At 44.2% G+C, this 26172-nt stretch overlaps 1 protein-coding gene across 1 annotated transcript in view; it reads left to right on the plus strand.

The window, feature by feature from the left end:
• Positions 1-26172, plus strand: part of SNX30 (sorting nexin family member 30) — a 103467-nt gene that overhangs the window by 23723 nt on the left and 53572 nt on the right. The window contains exon 2 of the mRNA XM_068974524.1: positions 25720-25911. Coding sequence (XP_068830625.1) covers positions 25720-25911 — 192 coding nt within the window. The remainder of the gene's footprint in view (positions 1-25719; positions 25912-26172) is intronic.

Below are 26172 nucleotides of genomic sequence, written 5' to 3' on the forward strand. Positions count from 1 at the left end.
AATTAAGCTACTACACTTGAAGAAAAGAGAACAAACTAACCCTTAAAGCAAACAGAAGGAATAAATTAAGATTAGAATGGAAATTAATGGAATAGAGGATAGGAAAGCAATAGAGAAAATTAATAGGACCAAAATTTCATTCTTTGAAAACAGTCAACAGAATTGGCAGCCTTTAGCTGGAATTGACCAAGAAAAAGAGACAATTCAAAGTACTAAAATCATACGTGAAAGAGTAGACATTCCTGACCTTACAGAAATAATAAAGGATTATAAAGGAATGGTGTGAGCAGTTCTGTGTCAGTGAGCTGTGTGACTTAGAGAGAATGGACGCATTCTCAGACACAAATACAGCTGCTGTGAACATTCACGTTACTGTCTTGAGTTGACAGGTTTCCCTTTCTCTTGGGTAAGTGCCTAACAGTACAGTTGCGGTGTCCCAGAGTTCCAGCAGCTCCACGTCTTTGCTGAGGCTTGGTATTGTTTGGTCAGTTCTAGTGGATGCTTAGTAGTGTCTCATTGTCACCTTCGTTTCTTTTTTATGTGGTTACTGATGACGTTAAACCTCTTTTCACGTGCTGATTGGCCATTTGTATACGTTTTCAAAGTATCTTCAAATCTTTTGCCTATATTTATAGGGTTGTTTTTCTTATTGAGATATATACATATCTATCTATATATTGAATATACTATATATACTGAACTAGTTACATATTCTTCTTTTAAAAATCACTTTATTGAGGTACGATTGACATACCGAAAGCTGTTTATGTTTAATGTATATAATTTGAGTTGGAGATAAGTATGTATCTGCTTAAACTGTCACTATTGTCTATGCCATAAACATGTCCATCATGTCCAAAAGTTTCCTCCTACCCTCTTTATATTGCTATTCCTAATATTGTTATTTGTAATAAGATCTACCTTCTTAGCAAATTTTAAAGTGTACAATGCAGTATTGTTGTTTTCTTTTTAATTTTTTTCTTTGGCCACAGCTCACTGCATGCAGAATTTCCCTGACCAAGGATGGAACTCACACCCCTGTAGTGGAAGTGCAGAGTGTTACCCAGGGAAGCCTCACTACTGTTAACTGTGGGTGCTGTGCGGTACATTAGATCTCTAGTACTTTCCATCTTGCATAATGAAAACTTTGTACCCTTTGACTAATACCGCCCCATCTTCCCATTCCCCAGCCCATTTCCCATTCCCATCTATGGGAATGAACTATGAAAGAGCAGACTATACATCTATGAAATGAACTCTTTCAGATTCCTCAGATCAGTGGGATCATGCAGAATTTGTCCTTTTGTGACCCACTTATTTCACTTTGCATAATATTAATAACGTTCTCCATGTTCATTCATGTCATTGCAAATGGCAGAATTTTCTATTTTAAGGCTGAATAACATTTCATTGTGTGTGTGTATATATATAGGTATGTATCTCACATGTATTCTTTTTAAGAGTTTTTGATACATTCTAGATACAGGTGCTCATCAGATATGTGTATTGTATTTTCTCCCATTCTATAGCTTGTCATTTTTACTTTAAATCTGACTGTGTGTGTGAGAAGGGGAGGAAAGAGGGAGGGAGAGCGATTGAAAATTTTTGGTGTGTTTTTGCCAGTGCATTGCCGTGGCACAAAATCCAGAAGATACAAACTTGTATCTGATGAAAAGTGTCCCTTTTGCCCAGGCCCCATCATTTCCCTTCCTCTGGCAGCAGGTTTCCCCCCCCAGAAGCAACCAGGTTTACCAGTTTCTGGAGAAGCTTTCTAGAGGTAGATGTTATGCGCGAATATGAAAGTACACACATGTAACCCTTTTGAAAGTCAAATGGCAGCATACTGTACAGAGAGTCTTGTGCCTTGCTGTACGCTAGTTATAGATCTTAGAGACCATTCTATATGGTACATAACTCTGTTCCTCCCTCCCCTCCCTTCCTTTTCTGTTAATGACCGCATAATATTCCTTGATCTCAGTTCAGAGTCCCAGGCGGGAACTCTGTGCCGGTGATTCTTTTGCTTGCTTACCCGATCTTCCACGTATGCCTAGGGTTTTCTTCTTAAATTGAGAGGTTTAGCAGCCTGCTTGTATTTAGGTGATATTTTTCTTAGATATTTGTACTCTAAAGCCTTTCAGTTTTACTGCTTTGTCTGTATCCTTTTTATTCTTCATTCTTTTTTTTTTTTTTTTCATTCATTCTCTTTTTTAGGAGAAAGGACTTGTGGCTGTTTGGATTTTAGTCTGTACTTTTCGAGGCTCCACTTTTTCTGGGCTGATTTTATCAGGTTATATTTTCATTCTTTATGTTGGGAAGATTCATTGATTTGACCTTCTGAATGATGGATTTATTTTTAATTTCATTCCACTCAACTATTTCTACTTCTGTTTAAATTGAATCTAACTTGTTTTAGCAATCATGTTTCTAGACGTGCTCTCACAATGTGGTGTCCACGATGATGATCCTGGCATCGGGCAAGAGCTGACCACCTTTAGACGGAGGTGCATGGACCTTCTGGTCTGCACGTGGGGTTCGGCTGCTTCTCTCTTCTTGGAGAGGCACATGCTGTTGTCCCAAGTAATGAGATTTGCTCTCAGGCCTCCTCTGGGTCATGCAATTGTTTGGCCATGTCATACCTATGTTTGCATACAAACATGCATATATGGCCATAAGCTGGAGGAGGAAATGGCAACCCACTCCAGTATTCTTGCCTGCAGAATCCTGTGGACAGAGGAGCCTGGTGGGTTGCTGTCCATGGGATTGCAGAGTTGGACATGACTGAAGCGACTTAGCATGCATGCATGCACTGGAGAAGGAAATGGCAACCCACTCCAGTATTCTTGCCTGGAGAATCCCAGGGATGGAGGAGCCTGGTGGGCTGCTGTCTATGGGGTCGCTCAGCGTTGGACACAACTGAAGCGACTTAGCAGCAGCAGCAGCATGGCTATAAGCGATACACAGAGACCGTGTGGTCAGCCTCTGCCTGACTGCAGTGGTTGGGTTGGGATGGGATGCCACACGGTAAGAAGAGGATGGAGAAACGATCCGTGGCTTTGCTCTTGGGCAGGCTTCCTGTCGGGGTGGGTGGCAGATAATAGGACAATAGGCTGGGTGGACCTTTCTTAATTGAGGAAGTGGGGAGACAGTTGCCCTGCAGATGGAGAACTTCACAGTTGATCCAAAAATACCCTTCCTCTTTTCTTTCTTTAGTCTTTTTCTTTTTTTGGCTTTGCTGGGTCTTCCCTGCTGTGCAGGCTTCTCTCTAGTCGCAGCAATCGGGGACTGCTCTCTAGCTGAGGTGCACTGGCTTCTCATTGCGGTGGCTTCTCTTGCTGGGGAGCCTGGGCACTGGAGTGAGAGATCTTCGGCAGCTGTGGTTCCCAGGCTCTAGAGCACAGGCTTAATAGTTGCAGTGCATGGGCTCAGTTGCTCTGCGGCATAAGGGATTTTCCCAGACCAGGGGTCAAACCCCTGTCTACTGCATTGGCAGGCAGATTCTTTACCACTGAACCGTCAGGGACGTCCCCTTCCTCTTCTCTTTCTTCAGGTTGCGTTAGAAACTGAGCACTCCACTCCCTTTTCCTTACCCCAGCTGCCAACTCAGTGCTTCTGTGCTTAGCTACTTCTGAATTGGGGGTTTTCTCAGACCCTTGCCATATCCAGCATTTCCCACCATGGTCCAGTTAGGTGTTGGTCTCTCAACTCTGGCTAAATTTGATTTTTATATAAATTTGATCCTGTCTTATCACATCTTTTCCAGAAATACTGCAAAACAAATTTTTTTTGAATGATGGCATCCATCCCCATTTTCCAGATTTTGAAAACAGATTTATTCCTAATTTTATATTTCACTTGTCATTTCTGTGGAATTTGATGGACTGCAAGAGTCAACCCCAGGGCTCAGCACATACCCACTGTGGATGTAGTGGATTTTGTTATTTTTCACTGGCAGGAATGTACCTGCCTTTTCCACCAGTTTCTCTTTGTTCCCCTTCCACATAATTTCAGTAGCAGCAGCTGCTGTTAAATTGAGTGCTATGGGCTGCATGTTATGTCAGAGCTGATTTAATGGTTCTTTCACTTTGTGCCCCCTGTGTACCAGGTGGACGGTGTTTTGGTTATGCACTGTGCTTAGCAGACCACCCCCAAATGAGGTAGGTTAAAAGACACATTAAAAATATATGTGTATATTTATTTGGCTTCACCAGGCCCTAGTTGTAGCATGTGGGAGCTTTGCTTTTCACCGCAACATGCAAGATCTTTGTTGAAGCATGCGGGATCTACTTCTCTGACCGGGGGTTGAACCCAACCCTCCTGCATTGGAAACGAGGTGTCTTAGCCATTGGACCACCAGGGAGGTCCCAAGACACATTTATTCTTATGCCTTGTGGCTCTATGCATCCCCTGGACTCAGCTACATGGTTCTTGCTTGGTGTATCTCATGTGCTCATCTGAAGGCTTGCTTGAGCTGGGTGCCTAAATTGGCTTGTGGCTGGTAGTTAACTCAAGTGACATTTTCATGTGGCTTGGACTGCTCCAGACAGGCTGGCTGTGTTCCTGGAGGATGTGTCCCAAAAATGAGCATCCCAAGAGATGGGAAATGGAAGCCCCTGGGCCATGTGAGGACTGTGCCCCGAATCGGCACAGCATCGTTTCCGCCATATTCTTTTGTTCAAAGCATACATGGGGCCTGTGCGGATTCAGTAGGGTGGGTTGATAGCCTCCATCTCTTGATGGGGAAGTGGCCAGGGCACATTGCAGATAAACATGTGGAATGGGAGATACCGTTATGTCTGTCCTTTAAAATACATGAACTGACCCAGACACAAAGATAACTGATTCCAGGACCATAGATCCTCAGACCTTCTGGGACAAAGGCAGGTGAATAAACAGGCAGTCACAGTGCAGGTGATAACATGTTTTGAGAAGGGTAGACACAGGCGTGATAGCAGTATAGGGGATATCTGACCCAAACTGGGCAAGTGCTGGAGTGGATGGGGAGGTCTGTTAAGAAAGGAGGCATCTTAGCAGGAATATCTCTGGAGCTGAGTCTTACAGCACACAGGGACATTAGGTAGGTGAAGGTTATGGAAAGAGTTCTAGAGATGAATTGCACAACAATATGAATGTACTTAACACTGTTGAACTGTACACTTAAAAATGACTAAGATGGTTAAGTTTCATGTTATATGTATTTTGCCACAGTTAAAAAAAAAGCAATCATGGGACCTGTTTGGCACAGCCTAAGGAAAAGGAAAGCACTCTAGAGTCCTGAACACGTGATGTGTGGATTTGCTGATAGCAGCTGGAAGGAGATCTCTGGGCCTTTTACTTGCACTTTTGGAAGCTGTTATCTTTATACCAAAAGAATGGGTTTCCTGCCTGCTTTACACAGACTCCTCCCATGTTGTAGCAACACCACCGTGCGTAGAAAAACTTGCTCCTTACTCTGAGTTTTAGTACACTATTTGGCCGACTGTCATTTGTGTCCTTTGCTTCCTTGAGTGATTTTGAGGACTGTCTGTTTTCCTGGGCTTGAATTTCATAGGAAGATGAAACTCACTGGGTATAAATATTACCGTCTGCTGTCAGTCTCAGCTGACAGAGGAAAAGCACGCGGGTCATTGAAGACAAATACATGTGGGTCATGCCTCCTGCATCTTTGTTCTTGACAGAGGTATTGATGACACCTGGGTACGGCTGCAGATTGAAGGAGGGGATGTTACTTCTATCACCAGCATTTTCTCATAGCTAATAAAGGTAGTTCAGCCCATCACAGAGTCTCTGAACCATCAGGTTGTCACCCAGCCCACAGTCTCTCTTCTTTCTTACAGGGTCCTTCTTGCTCTTCTCTGGTGGCTCAGATGGTAAAGAGTCTGCCTGAGGTGTGAGAGACCCAGGTTCAATCCCTGGGTCAGGAAGACCCCCTGGAGAAGGAAGTGGCAACCCACTCCAGTATTCTTGCCTGGAAAATTCCACGGACAGAGGAGCCTGGCACGCTGCAGTCCATGGGGTCGCAAAGAGTTGGGCACGACTGAGCGACTTCACTTTCTTTTCTTTGCTTGCTCTTCTGGCTCTGAACAGAGCTTGGAAAAAGCCATTTTATTTTAATGTTGTCCTGAATATTTTTTTAATGTTGTTGTTGTTTAGTCATTAAACTGTCTGACTCTTTGTGATCCCCGGGACTGCAGCACGCCAGGCTTCCCTGTCCTTCACTGTCTCCCTGAGTTTGCTCAAACTTGTGCTCATTCGGTTGGTGATGCCATCCAACCATCTCATCCTCTGTCTTCCCCTTCTCCTCCTGCCCTCAGTTTTTCCCAGCATCAGGATCTTTTCCAGTGAATCGCCTCTTTGCATCAGGTGTCCTAAGTATTGGAGTTCAGCTTCAGCATCAGTCCCGCCAATGAATATTCAGGGTTGATTTCCTTTAGGATTCAGTAGTTTGATCTCCTTGCTGTCCAAGGGACTCTAGTAGAAACAGCATGACTTTAGAACCAGAGGTAATCTTTTTAATCTGTACTAATTTGACAGGAGAAATGATATCTTGTTTTAATTTTCATTTTGTTGATTACTGTTGAAGTTGAACAATTATTATTTTTTTTAATTGAAATATAGTTGATTTACAATGTTGGGTTAGCTTCAGGTATACAACAGAGTGATTTGGTACATCTTTTTGGTTATCTGTCTTATATATGTGTGTATGTGTTCATCCCAAACTCCTAATTTATCCCTCCCCGCCACCTTTTCCCTTTGGTAACCATAAGTTGGCTTTCTATGTCTGTCAATCTATTTCTGTTTGGTATATAAGTTCATTTGTATAATTTTTTAAGATTCCACATATGTGTGTGTATGTGTGTGTTAGTTGCTCAGTTGTGTCCAACTCTTTGCAACTCCATAGACTGTAGCCTGTGAGGCTCCTTTGTCCTTGGGATTTCCCAGTGATATCAGATGATATTTGTCTTTTCCTGTCTGACTTACTTCACTTAGTGTGATAATCTCTAGGTCCATCCATGTTGCTGCAAATGGCATTATTTTATTCTTTTTTTTATGGCTGCATAATATTCCAGAACAATTATTATTTATTGGCCATATTTACTGTATTGTCCATTTTTATACCAGGCTCTGTCTTTAATATTGGTTTCCTGAACCCTTAATATCTTAAATCAGTCTGTGGTCAAACATGTTCAAATCCTTTTCCCAGTTTGCTGTTTATATTTTTACTTTTATTGTTTTGCTGACATGGAGAAAAAAATTGTTAAATCTGTTGCTCTTCCTTTATGGATTCTACTTTTGATTTTGGGGACACTCTGGAAAGTTTTTCCAAAGCACAGGATTTTATATACTGTTCATCTAAGTTCAGTTCAGTCGCTCAGTCGTGTCTGACTCTGCGAACCCATGAATTGCAGCACGCCAGGCCTCCCTGTCCATCACCAACTCCCGGAGTTCACTCAAACTCACGTCCATCAAGTCGGTGATACCATCCAGCCATCTCATCCTCTGTCATCCCCTTCTCCTCCTGCCTCCAATCCCTCCCAGCATCAGAGTCTTTTCCAATGAGTCAACTCTTCGCATGAGGTGGCCAAAGTACTGGAGTTTCAGCTTTAGCATCATTCCTTCCAAAGAAATCCCAGGGCTGATCTCCTTCAGAATGGGTTGGTTGGATCTCCTTGCAGTCCAAGGGACTCTCAAGAGTCTTCTCCAACACCACAGTTCAAAAGCATCAATTCTTCGGTGCTCAGCTTTCTTCACAGTCCAACTCTCACATCCATACAAGACCACAGGAAAAACAGCCTTGACTAGACGGACCTTTGTTGGCAAAGTAATGTCTCTGCTTTTGAATATACGATCTAGGTTGGTCATAACTTTTCTTCCAAGGAGTAAGTGTCTTTTAATTTCATGGCTGCAATCACCATCTGCAGTGATTTTGCTGCTGCTGCTAAGTCACTTCAATTGTGTCCGACTCTGTGTGACCCCATAGACGGCAGCCCACCAGGCTTCCCCGTCCCTGGGATTCTCCAGGCAAGAACACTGGAGTGGATTGCCATTTCCTTCTCCAATGCATGAAAGTGAAAAGTGAAAGGGAAGTCACTCAGTTGTGTCCGACTCTTCGCGACCCCATGGACTGCAGCCTACCAGGCTCGCCCGTCCACGGGATTTGCCAGGCAAGAGTATTGGAGTGGGGTGCCATTGCCTTCTCCAGCAGTGATTTTGGAGCCCCCCCAAAATAAAGTCTGACACTGTTTCCACTGTTTCCCCATCTATTTCCCATGAAGTGCTGGGACCATATCCCATGATCTTCATTTTCTGAATGTTGAGCTTTAAGCCAACTTTTTACTCTCCTCTTTCACTTTCATCAAGAGGCTTTTTAGTTCCTCTTCACTTTCTGCCATAAGGGTGGTGTCATCTGCATATCTGAGGTTATTGATATTTCTCCTGGCAATCTTGATTCCAGCTTGTGCTTCTTCCTGCCCAGCGTTTCTCATGATGTACTCTGCATATAAGTTAAATAATCAGGGTGACAATATACAGCCTTGACACACTCCTTTTCCTATTTGGAACCAGTCTGTTGTTCCATGTCCAGTTCTAACTGTTGCTTCCTGACCTGCATATAGGTTTCTCAGGAGGCCGGTCAGGTGGTCTGGTATTCCCTTCTCTTGAAGAATTGTCCACAGTTTATTGTGATCCACACAGTCAAAGGCTTTGATATAGGCAATAAAGCAGAAATAGATGTTTTTCTGGAACTCTCTTGCTTTTTCCATGATCCATCGGATGTTGGCAATTTGATCTCTGGTTCCTCTGCCTTTTCTAAAACCAGCTGGAACATCTGGAAGTTCAGGCTTCCTGCTGAAGCCTGGCTTGGAGAATTTTGAGCATTACTTTACTAAATTAGCATTACTTCATCTAAATTAGGAAACAGCAAATGAAATCCAAGAAGCTAACTCTGGCCAGCTACCTTGTTTTGTTTTTTAAATATATATAACTCATGAGTAAAGAATTGTTGTTAACTTTCTATTTTGAAATAATTATAATTCACAGTCAATTATAGATTCACCAAAAGTGTATATAAGAAGATTCCAGGTGCTCTTTATCTAGTTTCCTCCAAAGCTAACATCTTGCTTAACAGTACCAGCACATTGACACTGGTACAGTCCACAGAACTCGTCCAGATTTCAGCTGTTTCACAAGCGCTCCTTTGTGTGTACACCCATGCCCGTTGTTTGCTCTCTACAATTCTATCATGTGTGTAGATTTCTGTAACCAGGACCACCACAGTCAACATGCCAGCTCTTTCCGCACAGCAGGGCTCCCTCCTGCTGCCGTTTAATAACCACGCCCACCCCGTCCTCCATGACACACCTTCAGTCCTAAGAGATTTTGAATGGCATTTTTAAATGACTGAAAAAAATTTATATTTCATGACATAAGAAAATTAGTGAAATTCAGACTTCTGTGTCCATAACTGAAGTTTTATTGGAATGTAGCCACATCTGTTTGTCCACCTACTGTGTAAGACAACTTCTGTACCACAACAGCAGACTTGACTTGTTGCAGCGGAGACTGTGTGACCCGAAAAGCTGGAAATATTTACTGTCTGGTCCTTTACCAGAAAAGCTTGCCAGCCTCTGATATAAAACATCATCTGGTTATTTTTTTAATCTTGCGTTTCATTCTTTTTTTAACAATTTAAGGTATAGTCAATGTATTGCATTTAATTTGGTAAATGACGTGATATTTATTTTTGCACTTGCTGTAAGGGTATGACTTAATTGTTTCCTAGTTGGCTAACCAAATTCTTCATCAGCATTTATTGACTAGTCTGTTCTCTCCTCACTATTTGAAATTCCATAGTTATCATATACTAAAAACTCAGATCTGTTCCATCAATTTAGATATTGATGGGATTAATCATTAGACTATTTTGGCAGGATATATTCTATGCAGGATTTCTCTGGGGATGAGAAGCCCTCGCCTCCTGCATTAACACTAAGTGTTCAAGCCAGACGTACCTGTGCACAGTGGAGGCTGGCCTCTCAGGTTTATTTCTGCGTGCACACCCTGTGATGTCTCTGGCTTGATTCTTCTGGAGCCCGTGGGGGATTGTGGCTGGCCACACGGAGCTGTTGGTTAATGGTTTCTGGTTCTTTATGTTGGATCTTCTCTGGAGCTGGCTGGCTCTTAAAAAGTCCTTTGAGAGGCAAGGTCTCTGGCACTGGTGGATTGGGAATTTACTGGTTTGAAGGAACACACGTGAAGGATGGCTCATGACCAGGCCGTGCTGCAGGTTCCGAGGTGAGCGCAGTGGTGGTGGGTCTCTTGTTGGGTGGGTCCTTGTTCCGAGAGATCTCCCGTGACCAGGGGCTGGTGCGGGACAGCCATAGCTTCTGCTCTGGTCTCTTAGGGCTGCACGTTCTGCTTTGTACTGGCAGAGTGACCTTAGGCCCATCCTCTAACCTTCCCTGGACCTGTTCTCTTAGTAGGAACATGTATAGTCAAGCTCACCACCCCCCATCCCACTCCTGTATTAGTTTGAGGGTTGAGACGTACCATGTCAAGCTTGCACAGTGCTCAGCAGAGAGTATGAGCTTAAAATATTTTATTTGCTTTTCCTTGACTTAGAGGTGTGTGCATATGTATGGATTTTTGTTTCCAAGTCCTGTGATCTTTCCGGAGAAGGCAATGGCAACCCACTCCAGTACTCTTGCCTGGAAAATCCCATGGGCAGAGGAGCCTGGTAGGCTGTAGTCCATGCGGTCACGAAGAGTTGGACACTTACTGAGCGACTTCACTTTCACTTTTCACTTTCATGCATTGGAGAAGGAAATGGCAACCCACTCCAGTGTTCTTGCCTGAAGAATCCCAGGGATGGTGGAGCCTGGTGGGCTGCCATCTGTGGGGTCGCACAGAGTCGGACACAACTGAAGCGACTTAGCAGTAGCAGCCTGTGATCTTTCTCAGTCCCAAGGGTTTGCTTTCGGTTTTGGCATTTTGTTTTGTTTTGAGTTGCTTCATAGCCCAGGCTCCCAGGGCACTCAGCTGGCTCTCTGCCAAAGGTGGGTTCAGGTGACAGCCAGAACCCTGTGGCCAGGTGCTGGAACCAGGCAGTGCTGACAGTCTGCGGACGGTTGGCTCATGTGGCCGTAAGTGGACGCTGGTGTGAGATTCTCCCCGTGAGTTCCTGAGTGAGCGTGCTGGCTGTGACAGAGGAAAAATGACCTGAGACAGGTATCCCGAAAGCAGGTGTCGGAAGGTGAGTGGGTGGAGTCTGCTCGATGGAGGCAGCTCCCCCTCCCCAGGTGAGAGTGTCAAGTCCTGGCCACCTTGGTGTAAGCCTTGCTGAGCACAGTCATTTTGGCAGGATTTGCCCTCTAGTCCCAGGGATGGGCTTCATGGATTTAACCACAGCACACAGGGCTGTTGACCTTCTGTTTACTCAGTTTTGCTGGAACTTCAGGAATTTCTAATCCTCTGTAATTTACCTGTGTTTGAAACATGATCCCTCTAGTGTGGCCAGACTGTTTTTTTTTTTCCTGCTGAGGAGACATTCATCAGAGTCTCCCAGGCCACCCGACCTTATTGTTGGCGACTCTTCTCACCTGTCCTTTCTTCTCTGTGCCATCTCCCACCTGACTCAGGTACCACTGGGGGCAGGGCAGGGGAGGTGTGCCTGGACAATTACAAGGGCTCCCTAAATGATCCCTCTCTCGCCTCCTATTTCTTCTCCTCTCTATTTGATCTGTGTTTGTTTTATTTTCTTTCTGAAGTCTTTTTGAAAACCTTACATGTGATTGTCACTTTCTTGCCTAAAATCTTAGCCACTGCCTGTAGAGTGCCCCGCAAATTCTTAAGCCTGGTATTTGAGATCCTTCAGAGTTTGGAGCTCATTGGCGCTCCAGGCCTTCCCTCCAGCCGCTGCCCCTGGTTCAGCCCACGAGGCCAGTCCCTAGCCGTGTCCTTTGCCTCTTAGCCTGTGTCTGCCTGCCAAGGCCACGCTCCAGGCTGGGGACGCCTCGGCCCCATCTGGAGTGGCTCTTCGCTGTGTACACAGGCTTCCACAGACATTCTCTGTATCCTCCATGCTGCCTGGCCACCTGGGTGGCTTGGCCTTACCATTTTCCAGTGAGCATTGGTGAATTCAAGTGGTGTTCTTGCTGCCGCAGAGCTGGTAGGAGGGCTGGGGCGGCAGGGTGCCTCTCTGGAGCCGGCCTCGGAGCGCGGTTACTCTCGCTTTCTCTGGACTCCAGCACAGCGCGGCCCCCTTATTCGGGTATTTGTCTCGCTAGATCATGTTGCTGTTTGTCCTGGGTCCCTGCCACACCCGCACTCCACCCCGAAACTTGATTCCTCAAATTCTCCTGCTTCTAGAATAGTACCTGGCCCTCAGTGGGAACTCGATAAATGTTTGTTTGGATGAAGACATGAATGAGTAGATTTTTTTTCTTTCCAGATCCTGTAATTTGTGGTTTGAGGGAAGATGGTACCCTGGTAATTAGGGTACTTAAAATGCCTGTGTGTAGGAAAACATCTCTTTTGGCCTACAGAAGAAATAGAAAGTGGTCATTATTTTGTCCCATTCCCTCTGCCATCTCACAGAGATTCCTTGAAGTAAGATGCTGAAAACGTATTTAATTATATATATTGTAAGAAGGTAATCCTTCAGCTAAATTTTGTCAAACAACAGCTATACCTAAAAGAGGCTTTGAGGAAAGTTAACTCTCCCTTGATCTGTCTGTCCCCGCCTCCCCACAACAACCACCTTACCTGAAGAGTAATAATAAGCATCCTTACTGTGGACAGTTGACATCTTTCTCTGTCGTGTGTGAAGTGTAAATGAAAGCATCTTGAGAAATCCTTGTGTCTTGCTCTCTTGTATACTGGCTTCAAGACAAACCTCCACACCTCCCCACGGGGATGCGTACCCTCCAGCCTCTGCTGCGCCACCACAGGGAAGCTGCCTGTTTTCTGACTTTGTTTTTATTTATGTATTATTTTATTGATTCACTTTTGGCTGTGCTGGGTCTTGGTTGCTGTGCAGGCTTCTCTCTAGTTGCGGTGAGCGGGGGCTACTCTCTTTGTTGCCAAGCTCAGGCTCCTCATTGCGGTGGCTCCTCTTGTTTTCGGGGTGTGGGCTGTAGGCACACGGGCTTCAGGAGTTGTGCGGTGCAGGGTCTTAGGTGCTCCTCCACACGTGGGCTCTTCCTGGATCAGGGATCGAACCTGTGTCCCCTGCATTGGCATGTGGATTTGTGACCGCTGGACCACCAGGGAAGCCCCTGACTTTGTTTTATCCTCATAGTTCGTAGGCATATAAGGTCGCAGTATTTTTTTTTCCCCTGTCATTCATTCCTTGACTTCTTTTATTTGTTTCTGCCCTCTACATTTGTACCCAGTCTGAAATACTTCCACTCATCCTTATATTAATATTTACAGAACTCGTTTCTGCCTCTGAGCTCAGAACACCCACATAAGAGGGCCAGACCAACCAGTATGAAGCACGGGGCCTTTTTCTTGCATGTCCTTCGTTCCTGCCTTTCCGCCACTTTCCTTGTCCGGTTACTTAGTTGTGAAACTCTCTTGAGCTGTTTTGGTGTAGAGTGTCCTACTCTTGCTTTTTATTTCACTCTTGGTTGTTTAGGACTGTGATCAGCTGGATGTTGAGTGCCTTCTTATTTTCCAGTAAATCCGTTCACCATGGAAATAAAGAGAGGTCCCCCATGTCCCGGTCCAGTTCGAGTCATGTCAGTAGGAGTGTGGGGATTAGATCTGGAGCAACCAGGTAGCCAGGTAGGTCTCAAGCCTAGAAATGCATCTGTACTTTTGGGTGGGAGGTGGGCATGCTTCAGGCTTCTAAAAAGGATGCCATGGGGATTGCATATCTCAGGCTTTGAAGAATTTCTCAGAAAACCATCTCTTTCAGCTCCTCTGTGGTTAGATGCAGATTCCCGAATCAACACAACAGTGTTTAATGCCACAAGACTAATACTGAGAGAATCCTGTTAGGGAAACAGTCCTAATAGATGAAGCAACTGTGACCTATTTGAGTACAGTCACATATTTCCTTCTAATTTGACAAATGCTCACCTCAGGTTAGTTTTAGGCTTGGATGGAGGTTCAAGGGCATCCTCCTAAAGGCTGGACCGAAAGGCTGGGTCTGTGTGTCACAGATCGTTGAGCGTGAGAGTACGCAATTAAGGAGCACAGATTGTTGAGCACGAGAGTACTCAACTAAGGAGCGATTTGAATTTAGGGAGCTCATGTAAGTTCAAATATACTTCTGCTTCCTTTTTTAATTGAGAGAGACAGTTTAGAAGCAGCAGGGCATAACTTTGTCCTCCATGGGTACTTTTGGGACTCTAAAAATGCTAGGTTCTCTCTGAAGGAAGAGTCAGATTTACAAGGGCACGTGCAAAATTTTGCACATTATCTTTGGCATGGGGTGTCTTTGGATTCTAGAAAAGAGTCCCAGTTATGGAGGAATGGTGAGCCTCAGGTTATTTTTGAGAACAAGACACTTTTAGTCTTGCTCAATGCTCAAGGCTGTTTTAATCACAGCTGAATGGTGTAAGCATAGCCTTAAAAGTAACCACTTCACTTGAACTGGTGGTGGAGTCTTGCCCTGGTCTGTTCCTCACTTGAATGGTTTTTGTCCTTGGAAAGGGATTTGGTCTGAGGTGATGATTAATCAGCAAGTGTTTGATCCCCTAGTAGATATTCAACAATATAAGTACATTGTTTTGTCTCAGTCCTTGTTCTGAAAACCAAGGTGCTTCCCTTCTCTTTGCGTAGGCGTCTGACTCGTTACCTCAGACTCTTGAGTGCATTCCACGTGTGCAGTGCTGTGTCAGACGGTAACAAAAATCACGTCAGTTAGGACCAGTTTGTGAGATGAACAAATGGTACAGTTAAGGAGTGTTATGTGAAGGGTAGGAAAGAACTAAAACATATAAGGGATTATGGTAGCACATTGCTTGTGTGTTTCCTTGAATCCGTACACCCTCTGTGTCATAGATGGAGAAACTGGGCTCAGAGAGATTGAGTACCTCACTCCAGGCCTGGTGAGGAGCAAAGCCAGAATTCAAGCCCAGTCATTTGGACTCTAATAAGCCCAGGTCTTCCTTCCTGTGTTGCCTCGTCTGTTAAAAGACCAGAGGTAGATGGAGTGTATTAAGGTTGGGAGAGTATAGAAATGAGGCCCTTAGACTGAATATCCCCAGTAGGTTTTTTTTTTTTTTTTTTTGACTGCACTGGATCTTAGTTGCAGCTTGTGGGATCCATTTCTCCTGACCAGGGAGTGATCCCAGGCCCAAGCTTGGTGTCTTAGCCTCTGGACCACCAGGGAAGTACCCCCAGTAGGTCTTGATGAAACATTGTTTCTCCTCTGTTGATTGCCACCAATCATGTAATTATTTCTCAGTTGGTCTTCTGGAGCTCTTTATGTGCTCCCGGGCTTCATTCTCATTCTTGTATGGGGTGTCTGGGTTATGTGGTGAACCACAGCCCTAGGTGAGAGGCCAAAGACCGGACATCCTCACCTTACTGCCTGCATGACTGCTTATGTGCAACTTCTGAGTCTTTTCTTATAAGTGACACAAACAACTTGGATGATCTGAGGGGTTCTCCGCCCCAGACCCCTGCGTGATTTTGATATAGAAATGTCAGGGAGGAATGACTTTTCTGCTGAGCTTTCAGTTGGCAGAATGCATCAAGGTGGGAAGGAAAGAGGTTTTCAGAGAGGTTTTCAGTCATGTTCTCTTTGTTGGGTACTTTGGCAGAGGTTTAATTCATGTGTTCAGAAAGCTGTCTGCTTGGCCTTTTCGTTCCTCCACATCATGCATATACTTGACCAGCAACAGAGTTACAACCTTTGTGATGTGGGTCCTAGGTATCCTTCAGTTAGGGACAAGCTTGCAGAAATACCTCTCCTCCTTCAGCCTGGAATGTGCAGACCAAGCTCTCCCACTGTCTTGTTTTACTGTTCAGCAAATTTTCTTGTTATTCTCGAGTTGCCCCAGCAGCCTTTGCATGCCTCCCTCATTTCGCATGGACCTCCATTGTATCCCAAGTTGTTTTGCGTCATAGGTAAAGGTTTTTGTGGCCATGTGCCCAGCCAGATTGAGTCATCTAAACACAGGGGTCACATCCTCGTAGCTCTGTGTCAGCACTTTGACTAACCTGTGTTAGATATTTCACTATGTGGTTGAACAGTATATATCCTCTTTAGAAAGGATGGAAGGAGATCATGTTTAAATTCATCTGAGGGTAGGAAAAAACCTTTCCTCCCAAGAATCACAGGAATGTCTGAAGAGTCTTAGAAAAAGCTGGTAGTAAACATTGGAAGCTGAGCTGGAGAATGTGGATGTGGGCTCTTGCTCTTCATTTGTAATCTTGCTGGAGGTCGTCTTTTGGGTCAGTAGAGGATTTTACATGAAGGGAGTTTTTCTAATAGAAAAGCTGGGGAAACAGTTTCATTTGAAATGACTTTATTAACCTATAAATAATTACAAGTGATCTCTTAACCCATGTCTAAAGAAGAGCCTTTTTGCCTTATAAGTAATGCTCCAGAATCCGAAGTGGGAAAATGTAAGTCTGCTCAAGGAAGATGCTAACCTAGACGTCACAGACTGCTGGGCTGTGAGAATTTGGGGACACTTGTGCAAGCAACGTTGGAGGTTTGGGAGAATATTGGAGATGCGATTCTAGGACAGGGGTGGAAAGGAAGGAAGACTGAACTTCTGCAGATGAGCAAGTAAGAGTTCTAGGACTTAGGTCACACAGTTAAGATGAATTTTATGTAACTCTGCAGGAAAAAAAAAAGCTGTACCTCTTAAAATTCCATGTTCTTTATACACTATTTCCTACCCAGATTAAAAAAAAATTACGCAGACATTTTTGGGACTTCTGGTGGTCCAGTGATTAACTCCCAATGTAGAGGGGGTTGATCCCTGGTCGGGTAACTAAGGTCCTTCGTGCTGCATAGCTCAGCCACAAAATAAATTGCATAGACATTTTTATAATTATATATATTAGCCTTGCTGTGGTAGTGAACAGCTCGCAAAATAAAGAGGTTTGCAGCCAGCATTCATTTCTAGGTCAAGTTACGTGTTGGTGGCTATGAGTCCGTTGCTATGGCTCTTTTCCACAAGTCTCCGTTCTGAAAGCTCAGCCTGTTTGGCACGTGCTAGTTGCAGAGCAGAGGAGGGAAGAGACCATGAGAGCTGATGGAAACATGCCCTGGCTCTTAACGCGTCTGCTCCCATCTGGCGTAGATCACATTCGCTCATGCACCATTGGCCGAAACAGGTTACTTACGGAGTGGGGATGAGCTTTCCTGGCGGCAGTCACTTGGCAATAGTGAGGGTATATAATCCTCTTAAAGGTACGGAGTGAATAGTTGCGAACGATAATACAGTCTACCATACGGTTTGGTTTCTGTCCTCTCCTTTGGTTGCTGAACCACGTAGTAAATGCCTTGCCTCGATTTAGACTTACCATTTTAAAATGCTTTAAATACATTTTCTGCCTGTTATGGGTATCACAATTTTAGATTAATTTTTGAAGAAAGCACCCTTTGGCCATAAAGTGATGTGGTAGATCCCTGCGTGTTTGGCTTGAATGACTGCAGTGCATGGAGCCCTGCCGTACATTGTTGCTTTAGCTCAAGTCTCCGGAGCGATATGAATAAAGGAGTGGTATTAGGTATCAGAGTCTTGTTTCTGAATTTAATAGACGTGCCTTTCATATTGCTTCCTTCTTTAAAACTATATTACTAAGATCTAATTCACATACTCTAAAATTCATCATTTTAAACTATACAATTGAGTGGTTTTTAGTGTATTCACAGCACTGTGCAACCATCATTAAGGTTGAATTCCAGATTATTTTGTCACCTGAAAAAGAAAACTCATATTTATTGTGTTCACTCCCATTTCCTCTTGCCTCCAGCCCCTGGCAACCAAAAGTCTGCTTTCTGTCTCTCTAATTTGCCTGTCTGGCTTCTTCATATAAATGGAATTATACACGTGGCCTTTCATGTCTGGCTTCTTTCACTTAGAGCAGTGTTTTCAGGGTTCATAGCTGATGTTTTCTGATATATATCCTTTAACATATTTAGGGATCTTTTTTTTCTTAATTAGAGATTTTAATGGAATGAGTGATATTTGCCAGTGAGTGATGCCAACAAACATTTTGGCAGATGTGGACACGATTATATTTGACAATGATCAGTTAATGTAATACATAGCATTATAACTTGCTTAATGTTAAATAATTTTTGATTTCCTGGAGAATGTTTGACTCAACCCTGATATATTATTTTTCGTTCTTTCTTTTAAAAACCAATTCTTTTAATGTACCATTTGCTGTTACTTTATTGACAAAGTGTACTCTTAATCTGATTTCCTTTTTTTGTCCTACTATCTTGATATCAGATATTCCCTGATGGCTCAGACAGTAAAGAATGTGTCTGGAATTCAGGAGACCCTGTTCGATCCATGGGTTGGGAAGATCCCCTGGAGAAGGGAATGGCTACCCACTCCAATGTTCTTGCCTGGAGAATTCCATGGATAGAGGAGCCTGGCGGGCTACTGTTCATGGTGTTGCAGAGTTGGACTCGACTAAGCGACTAACACTTTCAGTTTTTCATAGGTAACTCCTATAATAAAATGATTTGAAACCTTCCTCATTTTTTGAAGTGTTTTGGAGTGTTTGAACAAAACAGAGCTTTTTTCCATGAGGCTCATTAGAGCTCAGCTGTAAAGCCATTGGGACTTAGCTCACCTTTCAGTAAAAGTTCTCTGACCATAGTTCTGAGGTTATATATTTGTTTAGATTTTCTGCCTGAATTAATTTCTCCTTGGCCACACATTTTCCTGCAAAGTCATCAAATTCGTAGAGACTTAAAGATTTATTAACATAGCTATTCATAGCACACCCTTGTAATTTATAATCATACATAGAAGTAAGATTTAAACCACTGTTGCCTGCTCATTTTCCCCCACACTCTTTCTATATTGATCAGGCTTCCTAAGTTTTAGTTTATGTAATTAATCTTTTAGAAGAATTAAATTTTTTGTTTCATTTATAACTTACACATTAAAAAAAAACAAAACACATTTTTTTGGCCAGGCAGCATGTAGGACCTTAGTTCCCTGACCAGGGATTGAACCTGTGCCGTCTGCCTTGGCAGCTCAGAGTCCTAATCACTGGACCACCAGGGAAGTCCCCTGTTTGTTTTCAATTTATGCTTTAATTTTTTTATTCCCTCTTCTACTTTCTGTTGACTTTTCTTTTTAAATGAGAGTACAAAGTAAATGTGGACTACAGCGTACTGTTTCGTGGGATAAATCTTTTTCAAATGTATACATCTATCTGCTCTTAAGGTCTATTGCTTTCCTCATGTTTCAGCTTTCTTGGGTCTGGATGATGAGTTAATATAGGCTGGATAAATTTTTCGGTTTTCTTGGGTCTAATGAGGTAATACAGGCCTGCTAGTTGCCTCTCACCAGAACAGGTGAGTAATTAGATACCCTGTTTGCACCTGATGTTACCTTTGTCTTCTCGGACTGTAGGTTAAGTTGAGTGACCAGCTGACAGGTCAGTTGAGTGGTCTGTCTGTGGGGAAAGCCCTAGAAGAGAGAAAGCCAGGGCCAGGGGCAGGCGGTTAGCAAGACCTGGCTTGGTTCCTCTGTTGTTTGGGTCCAGTATAGCCTGGCCTCCTCCTCGCTCTAGGTGCTCTCCTCATCTCGTGGAGTTCAGCATTTTCAGAATGTGCGCTCTTGCCTCCTCTGTGCTTGGTGGACCCACCCAGGGCAGCTGACTTCATGAAGGTGCAAGCAGGCACCTTCTTGTTCCTCTGACCGTTCTCTTGTTCAGGATGCCTTGAGAGGCTTTGGCAGGCTCTTCTGAAACTCGATCATTGTGGTGCCCACATTTCTCTGCTGCTGCTGCTAAGTCGCTTCAGTCGTGTCCGACTCTGTGTGACCCCATAGACAGCAGCCCACTAGGCTTCGCCATCCCTGGGATTCTCCAGGCAAGAACACTGGAGTGGGTTGCCATTTCCTTCTCCAATGCATGAAAGTGAAAAGTGAAAGTGAAGTCACTCAGTTGTGTCCGACTCTTCGCGACCCCATGGACTGCAGCCCACCAGGCTCCTCCGCCCATGGGATTTTCCAGGCAAGAGTACTGGAGTGGGCTGCCATCACATTTCTCTAACGATATCAAAAAGAGAAACTGCAGTATTTTAGCATGACTTGTTTTCATTACATCCATGTTGGCTCCTAATGCATACTACTTTCTTTCCTAAACCCTGTGTTTAATATAGCAATAGAATTTTACTGGTGACTTCCGTTAGTTTAATAACCTGTTTTGGGGTTGGCTGACCATGATGTTGGATCTTTTAACTGAAATTCTTTGAATAAGCGGAGTTTCCAGAGTGGCCTAATTATATATTTCTCTTCCTAAGTAAAAAGGGGTGGCTGGGAGAAGAAATTCTCTTATAACTGAAACTGCATAGTAAGAATTGATCATTTGGAGCAATGAGAAGTTTTCATTTATTTGTCAACTCTGCAGTTGTAACTCTCACAAGGGCTACTGTAGATAGATCTATTGTTACAGTGAAATGTTAACAAAGATGTGGTTAAGGCAGGGACTGTGACTCTAGGTGTAATTTTGATTTTCAGCAGCATTTATTGTTGGACTGCAAGGAGATCCAACCAGTCCATTCTGAAGGAGATCAGCCCTGGGTTTTCTTTGGAAAGAATGATGCTAAAGCTGAAACTCCGGTACTTTAGCCACCTCATGCAAATAGTTGACTCATTGGAAAAGACTGTGATGCTGGAGGGATTGGGGGCAGGAGGAGAAGGGGATGACAGAGGATGAGATGGCATCATGGACTCGATGGACATGAGTCTGAGTGAACTCCGGAGTTGGTGATGGACAGGGAAGCCTGGCGTGCTGCGATTCATGGGGTCGCAAAGAGTCGGACATGACTAAGCGACTGAACTGAACTGATTGTCTGCTGTGAACCCAGCCCCATAGTCTGTAAGGGTATGCACGAATATGTGCAGACAAGTTGACTTTGGTGTGTTTGTGTATTTTAATAGTGATGTAGAGACTACCACGTTCCAGGTACTGTTCCAGTTGCTCCATTTGTTAACTCAATCTCATTATGCCCATTTTATAAGTGAGGAAATTGGGGCATAGAGAGATTAGGAATTTGCTGAAGTCATGCTGCTAGTAAATAGTGGAACCGGGGTTCAAAACTAGGCAGTTTGGCTAGGTTGGCCTGTTTCATTCACATTCAACTGGCATTTATTGAGTACGTTATATTGGGAAGAGATTGAGTTGGATCATTGCCAAAACTCATTCATTCATCAAATACTTACTGAGTACCTACCATGTGTCAGAGAACAGAAGAGTGGACAAGACAATGTCTCTGCTCCTGTGGAACTTATGGACTGGTGGGGAGTCAGACAGATAATCAATTAATATACAATACATTTTCAGAGAGAGGTGAGTCCTGCGATGAAAATAAAGCCAGGGAAGGGACTGGAAAATGCTGGAGGGATGCAGGGCTACTTTTAGATTTTTGTGGGCTGAGAACACCTCTCCGAGTGGGTGTCATTTGAGCAAAAACCAGTTTGAGGAGAAAAGCCAGCCCAGTGGCAACAGGAGCCGGGAGAGCCATGACCAGGCAGAGTGAGCCGCAAGCGTGAAGGCCCTGAGGTCAGGATAAGCCAAGGCGAGAGCGTGTAGGGCAGGATGAGCCGGGGGAAAGGGGAGGATGTCTGGGAGGAGGTCAGAGACAGTGATAAGATCATGCTGGCCCTGGTGGGTTATGGGAGGGAATCTGGATTTTATTCTGAACGTGAGTGGGTGGAAGTCTTGGAGAGTTTTGAGCCAGTGTGTGTATGTGTGTGTGTGATGTGTTTTGATTGACATTTTTCAGAGCACATTCTGGCTGCAGTAAGGAGGACTGACCGTAAGGTAGCAGCAAGGAAACAGGAGGCTTTTGCGTTCAGCCAAGGGGCTGTCTCACTTCTCCCGTCCTGTAAGTCACGCTAGTTGCAAAGGCACGGCTCTCCCACAGTGCCTGCTCAGGTCTCAGGGAAGCAGACACGCTGCCGGAGGGCTCCGGGGGCAGAGGAGTCACGTCACTGAGTCCACCTGACCCCTGCCCTTCCTCCGAAGATTTTCATATATTCTCTTTACCTTTGTTCCTCATGGGGACAGTATCTTGAGAGGGGTTATCTGGGGAATAACGTGTATTCAGACCCTAAGGGAAAATGTTTGCATTCCTGGACTTGTTTTAAAAACAGATGCTTCGTGTTTACCCAAAGGATTTATGGCCTGAGAATGGAGACAGGGGACGGTGTTGGGCTGGGAAACGCCACACAAAGGGGATTCAGCTTGATCACACCCTTGACCCCAGAAGCCTGGGCTCAACTAAGCAGAGTGATGACTGGCTTCCATACGTTTGAACACAGTCCTCAACTTTTTTGAGTCTGCTTCCTGATTGGTAGAGATAGTGTTTGCTTGCTAACCTCACAAGGTTGACGCCGGGGGCAGTGAAATAAGAATGTGGAAGCCCTGTGCACAGATGTGCCGTGGAGCTTGAAAACCGTAGCTTCCCTTTTTAGAAATTCCAGGCATATCGCTCATTAGCTGTGCATATATGCTCAAATAACACCCCAGGGAACACCTTGTGACATAGGTACGGGTGCTTTTCCTGGTTGTGTCGTTCTAAAGGAAAGAATGCTATGTGACAAGGTCTGGCTGACGTGCTCTTGTCCTCCCCAAACCCCACTCACTGACTTGAGAACTGAAGTTCCCACTCTCCATCCAAGACTTTTTAGACCTTCTTGTGGGCTGTTCCTGGAGAGTTATTGACTCAGGTCCCCAGAGCAAAGGTTAGGGGAGTTGGCTGGAGTCATGGGGGGACCTGCAAACAAACGGATAAGCACACACACACACAAACAAGGCACAGTTAACAGTTGTTGGGGATGCACAGTACTTATGGGTAAGCTATATATGTAAATAAATGATTAAAACTATGAAAATTGCTTCCGTGGATGTATCTTCAAGGTATTGAGAAGGGAGTGGCTGTTGTGCCTGGCGTGAATCCAGGAAGGATTCCAAGAGGGGGTCATTTGGGCAGATTCCTGTGAGCTCCTCGGAGCCCCCTGCATAGAAAGAGGGCTGTGTATATGCCGTGCAAGCCATGATGAGGAATATGCAATAGCATAGTGATTTCCAGGATCAGTTCAGGCCAGATTGGGGAAATTTGCTGTCTGAGCTGATGTTGGCTTATCTGACTAAAGGCTTTGAATTCTTTCATTCTTTCGTGCAATGTTTAGCTGTAGGTGGTAAAGCTTTTCTGAGGTCCAGTGAGCTAGAGTTGACAAAAAAAAATCAGAGGGGGCCCCTCAATGCCTAATTGAGTGTCTTACCTGAGGTCAGCGTTTAAATATTTACTGAAGAGATAAAGATGTGATGGTTGTCTCAGAGCTCCAGAGATGTCCTCTCATGGATCCCTAGACCCTGGGGTAGGACACTGCATGCCCCGTGGCATCAGTGTGCTGAGGAAGCAGTTTGCAGGATACTGCTGTATCAAGGTTCTGTGGGCCACACTAGAGCAGCTGCTGAGGGGCTTGCCTTCCCAGCTGACAAGCCCCTTGGGTGAGAAGTGGAGGGGTGGGTTCCTTTCCCATTGAGTATCTTCTGTGAAATGGTACCCTTTCAGTAATAACAAAAGTATTTGTGATGACATATGTTAAGAATGTGATTAAATTGTCTGTGGTCAGGGAGACAAAGGAAGGTGCTTTTTTAATTTACTTTCCGTCACCCATTGAGTTGGGTGACATTGCCCTTGACCCCAGGCCGTGCTTCCCTCCGCCTTGTTCCAGACCCTGTTCCCAGATGTGCCCTGTTCAGCTGGAGCTCGTAGATATGATGGCTTGGTTGACTTTTCATTTCCTGTATGTTCTTTTCTCTGGGGGCTAAGTCATATCCAGCCTGCACACAAGAAGATATCATTCAGGGGAAAGCACCTCCCCACCCGCAGCCTGTGATCTGACTGCCCCACAGGTCAGGAATGCAGACAACATTCCTGACCAAGGCCCTTTGCTTAGTATCATGTCATTTCTTGCCATATTCCTTAGTCGTTGCCTTCTAATTATTCCAAGGTGACATTCAGAGGCTTTCACATCTGCTAGGACAGGGTTTTGTTCTCTTGTCAAATCTTAAAATCAGAAAAGCAGCAGTAGCATAAGGTAACTGGAAGAAAAGCAGAAAAGGTAACTGGAAGACTGCATATTTTTTGATATTAAAGGGACATAATTGATTCAAGTGGCCTCCTGCTGAGACCTAAGAAGAAAGAAGTCCCTAAGTTTTTAACCTTTCCTCCCCTTTCTTTTCTGGTATTTGCTCTCCCCACTTCCTTTAAGCTTTTCTATTGTGGAGAATTTTAAACAAATATGGAAGAGGAGAGAATTTTTAATGAATCTGCAAGTACCAGCTTCAATAATGATCAACTTTGGTGTATCTTGATTCTTTGTGATTCCATGGAGTGTAGCCCACCAGACTCCTCTGACTGTGGAATTCTCCAGGCAAGAAAGAATACTGGAGTGGGTGGCTATTCCCTTCTCCAGGAGATCTTCCTGACCCAGGGATTGAACCCAGGTCTCCTGCTTTGCAGGCAGTTTGTTTACTGTCTGAGCCACCAAGGAAGCCCATTACCCACCTATCTGTCTTTAATTATTAAAAAAAAATGTTAACACCACACATTCCATCATTTAATCTATGAATACCATAGTTACATGTTACTAAAAGATGAGGACTTTGTAAAATCACCATACTTTCATTACCACACCTAATAATTCCTTCATGTCATCAAATAAGTATTTGCTATTAAAGTTTTCCTGAATATCCAAACATGTTTTAACCCTGTGTTTTAATCAGGACCCACTGCAATTGTTGATAGATCTCTTAAATTTCTTTACGTCTATAGGTGTTCTTTCTATCTCTCTCTCTTTTTTTTCCTTGCAGTTTATTTATGGAAGAAACTGGATCTCTAGTTCTCTTTAGTTTCACAGAGTGTAGATTCTGCTTATCTCGTCCTTATAGACTGTTTTAACGTGTTCCTCACTCCTCCTCCATGTTTCCTGTAAATGGATGTGGTGCTTTGTTCAGGATATAGATTCAGTTTTCTGGGAAGCATACTTAATAGGTAGTGGTGTGAACTTATTCCAGATATATAATGTTTAATTATCTCTTTGTGATGGTTGGTTGAGTTTTCAAAAGTGTTAGATATTTAAGAGGGTTCTGGCCCTTTCATGTTCACCTGGGGCCAAGTGGTGGTCTTGAGAAAGTGGGGAAATGAGAGACTGTGGCGTGCTCAGGAGTTCCTTCTCTGTCCAAGTCTGACGGTGCAGGTGGCTCTTAGGAGGTGGCTCTTAGGTTCTCCGTCCCTGAACTGTTGGTTCCTGCAGTGCTGGGAAATGAATCAGTAGGATTTGGTGGCGAGCACTGTCTGTCGTGTGTTTCTTGTGGTCATAAAAGACTCTGTTCACTTAAGAAATGTTAAGAAAGGAGAGGATCAGATTCTTTGAAAGTTATTTTTGTATTTAGAGGTGTTTCTCGGTTTGGCCGCGCCAGCCGCTTTGGCTGGTGTTCTCTAGGAGAGTGTTTCAGCTCACGTGTAAGGTGATTCTTTTCTTCCCTCAGGATCTCATTTTGCCCAATGGCGGTACTCCAGCAGGCACCGCGAGTCCAGCTTCTTCATCTTCCCTTCTCAACAGACTTCAGCTTGATGATGACATGGATGGTGAGACCAGAGACCTCTTTGTCACGGTTGATGACCCTAAGAAGCATGTCTGTACAATGGAGACCTACATCACGTACAGGATCACCACCAAAGTAGGTCCCTCCGTCCTCCTCCACCTGTGGGCACCGCTTGGAGAAGCCGGCCTCCAGCCGTGGTTCCTGCCTTTTCTTTTTCCCTCCCTCTGCACAGCTCTGTTCGCCTTTATCACAGCTGTGGGTACAGCTCTTTCAGAGAGTGGATATATTCAGATTTAAAAGGGTTATATGTAACTTTTTTCTTTTATCTTAAAATGAAGGAGAAATTGTGACTCCAGTCTTTCAAATGTAGTCATAGAAAGTAAGACATTTACTTTC

Source organism: Capricornis sumatraensis, chromosome 6 (genome assembly GCF_032405125.1).
Source record: "Capricornis sumatraensis isolate serow.1 chromosome 6, serow.2, whole genome shotgun sequence".
Classification (NCBI taxonomy): Eukaryota; Metazoa; Chordata; class Mammalia; order Artiodactyla; family Bovidae; genus Capricornis; species Capricornis sumatraensis.